This window comes from Trichinella spiralis (assembly GCF_000181795.1).
Source record: "Trichinella spiralis strain ISS 195 chromosome Unknown Scfld5, whole genome shotgun sequence".
Taxonomy (NCBI): Eukaryota; Metazoa; Nematoda; class Enoplea; order Trichinellida; family Trichinellidae; genus Trichinella; species Trichinella spiralis.
Genome location: NW_003526944.1, coordinates 5,322,015 through 5,333,360, shown reverse-complemented (window position 1 = coordinate 5,333,360; position 11,346 = coordinate 5,322,015). Strand labels below are relative to the sequence as shown.

At 34.6% G+C, this 11,346-nt stretch overlaps 3 protein-coding genes across 3 annotated transcripts; 1 reads left to right on the top strand and 2 right to left on the bottom strand.

The window, feature by feature from the left end:
- Positions 1 to 375: 375 nt before the first annotated feature.
- On the bottom strand, positions 376 to 2,817 carry Tsp_09296 (vacuolar proton pump subunit C). The gene is made up of 11 exons (XM_003375669.1): positions 2,592 to 2,817; positions 2,435 to 2,502; positions 2,044 to 2,129; positions 1,883 to 1,977; positions 1,728 to 1,819; positions 1,569 to 1,667; positions 1,162 to 1,230; positions 1,004 to 1,096; positions 742 to 933; positions 541 to 676; positions 376 to 489 (listed from the first exon to the last, which is right to left on the bottom strand). The coding sequence occupies exons 1-11, from the start codon at positions 2,715 to 2,717 to the stop codon at positions 376 to 378; spliced, it is 1,170 nt and encodes a 389-aa protein (XP_003375717.1). The 5' UTR covers positions 2,718 to 2,817.
- Positions 2,818 to 3,644: 827 nt separating this feature from the next.
- On the bottom strand, positions 3,645 to 7,048 carry Tsp_09295 (cysteinyl-tRNA synthetase, cytoplasmic). The gene is made up of 8 exons (XM_003375668.1): positions 6,902 to 7,048; positions 6,780 to 6,838; positions 6,557 to 6,722; positions 6,406 to 6,498; positions 4,836 to 6,081; positions 4,343 to 4,789; positions 3,917 to 4,025; positions 3,645 to 3,738 (listed from the first exon to the last, which is right to left on the bottom strand). Exons 1-8 carry the CDS (start codon positions 7,046 to 7,048, stop codon positions 3,645 to 3,647), a joined length of 2,361 nt encoding a protein of 786 aa, XP_003375716.1.
- Positions 7,049 to 8,288: 1,240 nt separating this feature from the next.
- Positions 8,289 to 11,337, top strand: Tsp_09294 (ESF1 protein). The gene is made up of 4 exons (XM_003375667.1): positions 8,289 to 8,313; positions 8,352 to 8,947; positions 9,049 to 9,401; positions 10,323 to 11,337. Exons 1-4 carry the CDS (start codon positions 8,289 to 8,291, stop codon positions 11,335 to 11,337), a joined length of 1,989 nt encoding a protein of 662 aa, XP_003375715.1.
- The last annotated feature ends 9 nt before the right edge of the window (positions 11,338 to 11,346 follow it).

The following is an 11,346-nucleotide window of genomic DNA, read 5'->3' as shown; positions in this document are numbered from 1 at the left end:
GGATACTCTCTGTTCGAAATAATTAAAAATTGATTTTCTGTTAAAATTTTCTTTTCTTTTCAAAATAAATCACATCATAATGGATGGATAAAAAATGATGAAAAACCAAGTTATAAAAATTTGTCGGTCAATTACAAAACTGAAAGAAAGCTACAAAATGAAAGCATGGTATATTGCGCATAATTCGAATAAATAAATCACTCATCACATGTAATCGTGATTATCACAGATTCTGGATTGGAAAACAAAAAAATTAAAACTGGAAATAGATGCAAGTAAATTTGAATAACGAATGAATGGGGCAGAAATTGAAATTTCAATAAAAATTTTCAACTTTTGATTACCTAACATTATTGCATTCGACACAAAGAATATTTAACGCGCCTTCGACGACGACGTCTCAGTTAAATCAATGTTAATTTTGAAAAATACATAAGGATAATAATCTTGTTGACCAAAGCTGAGCAATCCAGACACATCTTCGCTCATCTGCAAATTGTTTATAAAAAGTAGAACATTTGCTGCACATTAGAAACTTACTTCAAAGTTTCCAGCACCCAAATTTCCCACATCCAAATGAGCATAGAGCTGACTGAGAACATCGCGTAATCGTTTGGTGAATGTTCGTTTATTCGGCTGCAACAGCACCGCTTGAAAATTCACCGGTAAGCCATACCTGATGAGATGACGTATATTATTTTTAATAATATTAATATTTCTAATAAAAAAGTTATTGCAAACCTCAGCACAGATTCGACAAACACTCGCAGTGCTTTCACATGAATCCACGCGGAAAACAGTTCGCTGAAGTTGATCTTAAGCCAACGAACCAACGGTCCAAACTGCTTGTTTTTCTCTGCCGCGAGTCTGTTCCTCTCATTTTTCCCTTGTGCTAGGGCGTTTTCATCGTAGACAAAATCTCGAACAAAAAATCTGCACAATACCATCAAAAAAATATGATAAAATTTGCATAAATTATTGCGCATACGAAGACGAAGCTCACTTGTTTTCCCTGGCACGGTTGCGAAATTCATCCAAAACTTTTTTGAACAAAGTCACCGCAAACAGACCGTTTTCATTATCTTCAAATAATAATCTGAAATTATATGAAAAGCATCATCGTATGCAATTTTTACAAGTGGCATTTTTTCCACTACTCACTTTGATGACCGAGGGACGACCATCATGGTCAATCCTTCGTACTTCGCTTCCCATTCTTTGTACAATGAACTAAATAAAATCAACGTACATGCATTTTATGAATTGCATTTCACTGCGTGCATTTCTTTCTTTTCTATGATTTCATCCAATGTCACATCGTATTGATTAAGATCTGCTTCTTCCGAAGTCAGATCAAATTCAAATCAAATCATAATGATAAACATTTATTAATAAACAAATGGAAAAAGTGACTCCTCTTAACTGCTTTACTTTCCAATATCAAAAAAACACACAATAAACAAAAATTTAAATCATAATTAGCGAAATAAAGCAAGTAAAATTCTGATAAATAATACTTGAACAATATTCCAAAGCATATGAACAAACATCGAAAATCGATCACTCACCGCTGGACAACCACTAACACAGTAGTCAAATATTCCGAATCGACAATGAAATCTTCCTTTTTTACAATATCAGCCAAATCTTTTGTCAATAAACTACCGCTAAAAATTGAAAAAAAAATAATAAATGCAAATTATATACAACAATAATAATCAATTTACGTGGCTTTACGCTCCAACGCAGATAATGTGTTCTTCAAATGATTGTATGCGGCTGCTTTTGCTTTTAAATCGCTATCGATTTGTGTTACTTGCTACGCAAGCAAAATATAAATCACATTTCATTCAATTGAATAAAATTATCATTGCAGCAATACCTTGCTTATAATTTCTGTAATATTGCGCAAAGCTTGTTTCACCGGATATTTCGCTGTATCCCATTGAAATTTCGTAACATAATGTGAAATGTCTTCTAAAATAAGTTTTAAAAAATAATGCAAAACAGCTTCGAAAGTATAAAAAGCACGTAAAATCATACTGCCTTGCACTTGCAAATTTTCATACAACTTATCTCGTTGATCTTCCAAAATTTCCGCAAAGTAGTTGACCAATTTTTTTGTAATGCTAAAATGCGAATATTAATATCATCACCGGATGCTGCGTACTGAGAAACAAGCTGACTGAAAATCAAACAAAGGACAACTAACTAAACCTGATTATAGAGGAAACCTGAAAATAATAAATGTAGAACACAATGCATTCCCGTATTACAAACAGAACAAGCAACACAGCTTGCTATAGCATTAATTTACTTGTAAACAAAACAGAAATCATTCCTGTATTATTTCATGCTAAGTTATTCATACATACATATATGTACATAAGAAAATAGTTAGTATGAAAAAACATATAGATATATACAATATTACCTTTCCGTATATGCATCCAACTTAATTAAATCATCTGATAAACCGACGAGTTGATCTAGCGTACCAACCTATAAAAAGAACAGTAAAACAATTCACAAACATACAATCAAATAACGCATACGCGTGATTATGACTTTGAAAAGCTACTGATTAATACCTTTAGATCTGGAATTGAAAATTTAAAATTCGATGACAATTCTTGGGTGGATGCATTCAGTCGATCCCACGTTTCTTGGCATGTCTTTTCACCTGGAGCCGAAATTAACCAATATTCGGTTATCATATTAATTTTCTCTTATCATTAGATGCATAAAACTGTACATTTAGTTTGACATAAAAAGACCAACTTAATAGAGCAGTTTATATCATAAGAACAACCGAACGTATTTCAATAAATACAGTAGGCCAACTAAAATAAAATACAACTAAGTACAATTATAAATTCGGTAACGCATATTCTTACAAAAGCATATTACACATTGTTCAAATATTCCACTATTGTTCTGCGTTAAATTACATTGTTGAATTAAATCTTTAAAGTCATTTATCGTAATTTTAATAATAATCAGTTTCCACTGATCAAATAATTCTCCACTTTTTTCGTTGTTCGCTTAGATGGGGCAAGTTCGTTTTTGATGTATGATACTGTAATTGACAACTTCACACAAATTCAAGCAACTGGGATTCTATATTAAAAGTGTCGTTTAAACTGAACCGAATTACTACTGCTGGATTAATCAGTCTGCTGATCTAGCAACTTCCTTTCTATGCGTCTGCATTTATCTCCATCAGAATAGATGGTGTCGCTATTCACATAATTTCCTTAAATCATGCAACAAACAATACAAACAAGCAGCAATACAACAGAACATTTCAACGATATTTAGAAACAGTTTACACCTGCATGCAAACGAAACACCCATACCACCTATAAATTCATATCACTAAATACAACAAACTAGACAACAGAGTAATATCACGTGTGGCAGTCGTAGAACCGTATCTGACATCACGAGTTAGCCAATAAGTTTTGTTTCAAAACTGTTATTATCATTATTTTTCTTCAATTTAATATAGCTATACTGGTTATGAATTCCTATTTTAAAAGCTTCGCTAACAATAACTGTAATGATTCATAACTTTTCAGTTATTGTATTGCAACAAAAGTAAAAAAAGATAAATTTATTTTACAAAAAAGAGTATGACTTCTTCATTTCTTGTTCAACGCGGTATAAGTGCCAAGTCCACCAGCAGCTTCTGCCTCTTTTTGTGTATATTTTGTGGTAGATTTCAATTCTTTCATTCTAAAGTAATTGCATGTTGCAAAATTTCGATTATTACAGTACAAATAATGTACCTTCGCTTGTGCGCTTTGGACCGACAATGTTCCAGCAGTACAGATTCAGAAATAAAATGTCGGCTTGAATAAGAAAAAATTATTGAAATTAAAAAAATAATAAAATTATAATAAGCAACACTTACTCACAACCGATGCACGGATATTGACCTTCACCTGGCAAATCGGGATCTGGAGTGATCCGTTTAACTTCTTTCTTATTCTTTTCAAACTCGTCATGAATTTGATCCATATCTTTAAACTTTCGTTTACGAGTCTTCTGTTTTTTTGTCATCTCAAGAAGCAAAAAAATAATGAAATTTTTTGAAAAAAAAATAAATTGGAAAAAGATATCAAATGAACAAGAAAAGCAGTGAACAAACAAAAAGAGCAGATATTAACGACAATAGGAAAGCTTTATTGCAGGGAACAAACAACATAAAAAGGGAGAAAAGTGGACGTGAAAATTAATCTTCTGATTGCTGATTAACAAGCATTTTTTGAAATGTAATCCTGGTACAATTTTTCCTGCTGCTCATAAGCTTTTTCAAGCTTTTTTCTTGCCTTCTTACTCAACAATTCTCCATCAGCACCGTGAGTTGGAATGCCACGTTCGTCGAATTCAGAATATTTGTCCACTTGCCGACGGAACAATTCACTCGCTGGCATACGTTGCAGACGTTCTTTTTCAGCTTTCTTAGCCGCTGACTGGGCTTCTTTTTTCTCCTTTTCTGCAAGACGTTCTTTCTCCAATCTTACCTTTTGCTCTCGTTCACGAGCCAACGTCTCCGGATCCACCAGCTTCACTACAGTATGCCCTTTACGGTCTTCCAACAAAACGCCCATGTTTGGCAAAATTTCATCCCGAATACGATCACATTCTTTCAACAACGCTTGCACGCCGTGAATTTTAGCCTCACTTCGTACTACTTCACGAAAATCTGCCAACGCGTTCAAGCATGGCATCAACAACGATTCATTAGCACAATCACTGTTCACATCCCCTTTGTCTCCAAAGCCTAACATGAAAAATAACAAAATTAAATATCAAACGAAAATAATAACCACATGAATAATCAATTGTACGACTACCAATTTCATCCGCATCACTTCCAGCTGCGCCAAATAATTTCAACATATGATTCACATAAATAGCCGAATTACGCAATAACAGACAATTCGGTACAGCCGATGAAGAATCTAAATAGACATTTACATGCCCAATTAATTCTCGTATATGTTCCAAAGCAGTCCTGGTATCAACTGAATCACACAAGGCGTCATGGACGGCTTGTTTGCACGTTTGTAATGCTTGGAGTAGGCGCAATTCATCAGCGGTTAATTTTGCATAAGAACCAGCCTTGCCACGACTGAAATATCGTCGAAGGTAGTGAGCCACAGTACGGGAGAACTGTTGACAAATTCGCTCAAAGTGCAACGCCTTTTCCATCGTCTGTGGACTATAATCCAACGGTTCCGCCCAATTGTGCATCAAAAACAGCAACCTGATCTGCCTGCTTGTATACTGTTGTAAGGCTTGTTTGATTGTGACAAAATTTTTCAAACTCTTGCTCATTTTGAGCCCTTGAATGCGCAACGTGCCGGCGTGTAAAAAATAACGAACCCAAGGTGCATGTCCATGGTACGCTTCAGATTGAGCAAGCTCATTGTCGTGATGCGGAAATTTCAAGTCAAATCCACCAGCATGCACGTCCAACTGTTCACCGCAAATTGCGCTAGCCATAGCCGAACATTCAATATGCCAGCCTGGTCGTCCAGGACCCCATGGTGATGGCCATGCCGGCTCGCCAGGCTTCGACGCTTTCCAAAGGGCAAAATCACCGGAAAACCGTTTTTGCCTAGCCTGATTCTCGTCGCCCAAACTTAACTCGCCTTCACCTTCAACAAGCAGACTAGTATCTTGCACCGCTTCAGGTAAAAGCCGACCGTACCGGTGTCCATCGGTTCGTCCAAATGTAACAGTGTCAAAATATACAGAGCCTTGCACTTCGTAAGCAAAACCACGCTTCACTAGGCCATCCACGAAAGCAACCACTTCAGGAATATACTCGCTTACTCTAGTTACTACATCCGGTGGCAACACATTCAAAGCAGCCATGTCAAGATCGAAATCTTGCTCAAAATGACGCGCCAAAGAGTCAAAAATTGAATGATCGGTTATAGTGTTGCCTAACTTGGAATCCAACCATTGAGACAAAACTTCTGAAGCATTATTTGCCAAATTTTTGCAATATTCTTCCTTATCCGAATCGTTTTTCGCTTGCTGAACCACAGTTTCAACTTTTTGGATCTATAAAAATTCGACAAATTTTCGAATTTTGTTCAGTGTACTATTAATCAACAAATAAATGCACTATTTCACTAAACATTTATTTCCATCGTTTAATTCTTTCATAATATACCGAAAAATCTACGGAAAAACTAAATTATTGAACGTTAAAAATACAAATTCCATATCACACATTTATAAACAGAGTTTTGTCTTTTAAAATACACAACTTATAAAATAACAAGAAAAAATAATGAAAATCTTCACATGTATTTTTACTTACTTATTTTTATTTATATACATATGAACTCGTCTGCACTGAGAATGCTATTAAACAAATCTTACTTGACCCAGTAGCATAGCTTTCTTGTCAACATTTGGTTCGGTTTCGAATTTCTTCTTATACATTTCCAACGCAGATTTCACATCTCGCATCATCTGCAAGTATTTTTAGTAAAAATACTGTACAGCCTATAAAAATACTGTACTGAAAAACCTTTTCAACTGACGGTGCACTGTCCAGATAATTTTGAAACAAATGTCGTTGACGAGCTCTAACTATGATTTTATCATCAATATCGGTAACATTCATAACGAATAACACATCGTAGCCAAAGTAATGTTGAAGAACACGTCGTAATATGTCAAACGAAATGTAAGATCTTAATTAAACATGTTTTTAATATTAACACTTTAAACTTGAAACAATAAGGTACAACCTCGCATGGCCCATATGAGCGGCGTCATATACTGTTGGTCCACAAATATACCAGTTTACCTGCATAAATGTACAATTTTATGAATGTTAACAAACTATAAACATTTTAAAGAAAAAAGCTACCTGATTTCCGTGCCTGGGTATAAATATTTCTTTTTTTCTCGTCAAACTGTTGTATAACTTGAGACAGCCGCGTGGCTTTATCACTGGAAGCGATAATGATTCCATCGCACATGTTATTTCGTCAGCTTCACCATTGTGAAAAGGCATTTTTATTGAAAAAACACTCAAAATACCAGCTGCAATAATTTACTCAGATAAATTTTAAATAATCATTCTTGAAAAAAATATGCAAACGAAAGGCTGTCATATAATGACTAAACGATATAATGTCAGATAGCGAATTAAAATAAATTAGAGAAAAGTATACACAATACAAAATCCATAAGATATAATAATTAAAACTTACCACGATTAAAATTACATAAAAAAATATTTCCTACGGTACGCAGCATACACACGCTTAATAATAATTAAGTATAAACGTGGACTTTTTGCCAGTTTATCAAAGGTCAATCAGCAGTTGTATGCTTAAGTAAATAACTGCATTACAATGTTGAAAAATATTTTTAAGCTAAATTTTGTTTATTTAAATCATTGTCTTTTAAATGTCAAATATTACGCAGCCAACAACAAAATCATTTGCCAGTATAAAAGAGATATCTCAGTTTTCATAAAGTCTTGTTCGCATTAAAAATCCTACGTCTTACGATAAAAAATAAATTAGCACATTACAGATTGTTGCGATAAAATTAAAAAAATCAAAAAAATGCAAGAACATCAACTTACAGTAATCCGCTTGGAATCTTAAACTTTAATTTTCAAAGTATACGGTATATAATTTGGTCTGTAGTTTTGCTCGACAGTTTTGTCATTCTGATAAAAACTCGTATTACCACAAGCGCAAATGAAATAATGTTTTGTTTAATATTTAGGCTTATTTATAGTTATTTTTTTTTCATCATGCACTTTTTATCACAATCACAATCTGAGTTGTTAAATTAATCATAATATTGTTTGCAGGTAAATAGATGTTCGATGTAATTTGTTAGTCGTTCGATGTTGAAATTAGTCTTCTGTTTAGTTTTAGCAGTGTCATATTTCATTTGAAAGAGCAATTGATTCTCCATATATATTATATGATAAATACGTTTGTTCATTTTATTATTTTTACTTTTATCAATTGGTGTTAAAATTACACGTGAACAAACACGTGAAACGAGATCAAAGATAAATGAAGTGATTCAGTATGGCATTATGCGTATTTAAGAAAATAAAAGAAAAAGTTCATATATTGGTGAAAAAATGAATATTTGTAAAATATGAAATTAAAAAAAGCAGATAAATTTTTAAAATTAAGATTCAGTTTATAAAATTCACCCAATAATATCCGTGATGTTTCTTAGAATTCGGATCATTAAAGCGAATAGAAGCTAATTTTTATTTGAAAATGAAGTTGTATTACTATTTATGTAGTGAGTTTCTATTTTCTGTTAATTATGGTTGTCTTTAGGAAATCAAAGACAAAGAAAAATGAGCGAATTTAAAAAGGACAAACGTTTCGCCCATGTTTCTTGGGATCCAAAATTTCGACAGATGCCCAGAAAAATTCGAAAAGTGAAAATTGACGATCGATTTTCGTCAATGTTCACCGATCCGAATTTCAAATTGGAATACACTGTCGACAAACGTGGACGTCCATATCATCGTAGTACTGAAGAGAATATGCGAAAATTTTATGATATCCATTCCGACGACGATCAGTCTGCAGATGATCAGACGACACCAGTGGTCGAAGATGGGCATGAATTGATTACGAGAAGTGAAATTGTTGAAAAAGATACGGCTGAATTGAAAAGTGAAGACGAGCAACAAGAACAGCAAGAAGAAGGTGATGATGAGGAAGAGGAGGAAATGATTCATTTGGATTTGGCTCGTGGTCATGGTAATATATCGTCGTCGGATAGTAGTGATGAAACAGAAGAATGGAATTTTGGTGAGATGGAATCGAGCGATTCCGACTGGGGTGAATTGGACGCTGATGCGCCACGTACTGAAAAGCCAACAAAACGATTGGCGATTTGCAATTTAGATTGGGACCGAATTCGTGTATGAAAATTTCATTCACATCTCTCATTTATTTAAATATTACGAATAATGCTGAAGGTGGAATCATCATTTTTGTTGGAATTGAATTATTTATTTTTCAGGCTGAGGATTTATTTGTTTTGTTGAATTCGTTCAAACCAATCGATGGATCAGTGTTGTCTGTGAAAATTTTTCCGTCCGAATTTGGACTTCGTCGCATGGAAGAAGAACGGATTTCTGGCCCCAAGGAAATTGTCGAAATTGAACGACAGGATGACGAAAATTTGAATTTCGAATTGAAAAAAAATACAACCGAATGGCAACGATACATGAGAAGAGTGCGTCAGTATCAGTTGAATCGTTTACGTTATTTTTATGCCGTTGTCGAGTGCGACAGTGCAGCCACGGCAAACACGATCTATGAAGCTTGTGACGGTACAGAATATTTGAATAGCACTTTGAAAATGGATTTCAGGTAAATAATTGAAATTTTCATTCCATGTAAAAAAAATATTTTCTCAACATGTTGTGCAAACATTGAATTTGTTGTGTTGCAATTTTATTTGATTTACCAATGGAATCTCTTTTACAAACAACTTGATACAGCCTACAACAACGTCAACAAAATGAGAATTTCCCTTTTTTCTCATGCTAAAATTTACAACTAATGATAAATTGCACATGTTTTATTGATATGATCATCAAACAGAGGGGAAAAAAAGGAATTCTTTCTATAAATTGGTTTTCATACCATTGGTGAAAAAATCTTCTCTTCCAAGCAACGAATAATAAAATAACATATAAAAGCGCAAGCTGAGAAAAAACTAAGATAGAAAAAAAAAGGAAAACACATTCAAAATGATACGAACTGAAATGATTTCCCTTGTAATCTAAAACCATGTGAAAATTTATTTTTGGAAATAATTTGCCAAACTAGCCCCATTTCAATGACGAAAATTTCCATTCTCAAAATGGGCCACTGTAATAAAACTTTGCAACATTCTGAAATTGAAATCTTTTACGATAGCGCCAGATTTAATGATGGTCAAGTAACACCGGTTTTTCTTGTTTTTTTTGTATATCTATTTTTCTGAGTGTGAAAAAGATTGAATTGTTCCACGAATTGCTTGCGCAAAGGCAACTCGCATGGTATACTGTAAAGGGCGTGAAATGAGGCCTGTTGCGTTTGGTGATGTTTGTTTAAGTAGCAATGGAAATATTTATTAATCGCTAGAGGTTAGAAAGGGAACTTGTTCATTGGAAATCGTCGTTGAGATAGTGATATTTGATTTGATGTTTCGAAATTGCGTTACGTGTCTCTATATGATATAAATGGAACAATTGGTGTCTTTTTCAAATATTCAATATGGGAAAACGAGAGATTTTTGTTTTTCAGATTTGTACCGGATGAAATGACGTTTGATGAGTCGAAAATTAAAGATAGCGCTTCGGATGTGAATGCTGTCGTCGGTTATCGTCCGAATTATTTCAGAACTACCGCTTTGTGCCAGACGAAAGTCGATTTGACTTGGGATGAAACCGACTATCATCGAACGCAGAAAATTCGACAAGCATTTGATGCTGTGAAAAATTTCGACGATATAGATTTGCATGATTTATTGGCCAGTAGTGAAAGTGATGAAGAAGAAGAAGTTGGTGAATTGTTGGAAAAAGAAGATGAGGATAAATATGATTGGAACGAAGAAAGCGATTTGAAGGCAACGAAAAAGGCGAATAATCCGATTGAACAGTATCATCAGCTATTGAACAAGTCGACCAGTGGTGGTGGTGAACAATTAGCCGATGCCGAAGAGAGCGATAATTCAAACAGTGATGATATTGACATGGAAATAACTTTCGATCCAGAATTGGAAAGAAAAGCGCAAGAAGTGGAAAAGCAACGTCGACGTGATGCTCAAGTGAAGGACGCTACCCCATGGCAACGTTATTTGGAAAAGAGGCGTGCAAAAAGACGTCAACGTAAGCTGGAAAACAAACTTAAAGCCGAAGAGAAGCGCAAACTTCGGCTTGGACTCGTCGATGACCAGCAGACGGATATTTGTGGACATGTTGGTGATGCCGATGGAGAAGAAGAGCAGATGAAGGTGAAGAACGAAATTGGAGAATTGGAATTGCTGGCCGCAGCCGACGACAAAGCACAACATTATCATTTGCATACATTGCTGTTGAAAGAGGGAATTAATGAGAAGAGGCGTGATATGGCCAATTTGGACGATCAGTTTCAGCTGAATTTGGACGATCCTCGATTTCAAGCAATTTACACGTCACATTTGTTCAACATTGACCAAACTGATCCAGCTTTTAAGCGAACTGCTGGCATGGAACGGCTAATTGAAGAAAAACGCCGTCGAAAACAACATCATCATTTCCCTCTGCAAACCGTTGATTGATCATCAATG

Bases quoted from the DNA above. Each gene is read 5' to 3' on its own strand.
- Tsp_09296 (XM_003375669.1), bottom strand. From the start codon at position 2,717: ATGATAACCGAATATTGGTTAATTTCGGCTCCAGGTGAAAAGACATGC. The intron at 1,978-2,043 runs GTATGATTTTAC...AACTTATTTTAG, and splicing joins AAATTTGCAAGTGCAAGGCA to AAGACATTTCACATTATGTT. The intron at 1,231-1,568 runs GTGAGTGATCGA...GATTTTATTTAG, and splicing joins GTGTTAGTGGTTGTCCAGCG to TTCATTGTACAAAGAATGGG.
- Tsp_09295 (XM_003375668.1), bottom strand. From the start codon at position 7,048: ATGCCTTTTCACAATGGTGAAGCTGACGAAATAACATGTGCGATGGAA. The intron at 6,839-6,901 runs GTAGCTTTTTTC...ACATTTATGCAG, and splicing joins TACCCAGGCACGGAAATCAG to GTAAACTGGTATATTTGTGG. The intron at 3,739-3,916 runs GTAAGTGTTGCT...CAATTACTTTAG, and splicing joins TATCCGTGCATCGGTTGTGA to AATGAAAGAATTGAAATCTA.
- Tsp_09294 (XM_003375667.1), top strand. From the start codon at position 8,289: ATGAAGTTGTATTACTATTTATGTA. The intron at 8,314-8,351 runs GTGAGTTTCTAT...GGTTGTCTTTAG, and splicing joins GTTGTATTACTATTTATGTA to GAAATCAAAGACAAAGAAAA. The intron at 9,402-10,322 runs GTAAATAATTGA...TTTGTTTTTCAG, and splicing joins ACTTTGAAAATGGATTTCAG to ATTTGTACCGGATGAAATGA.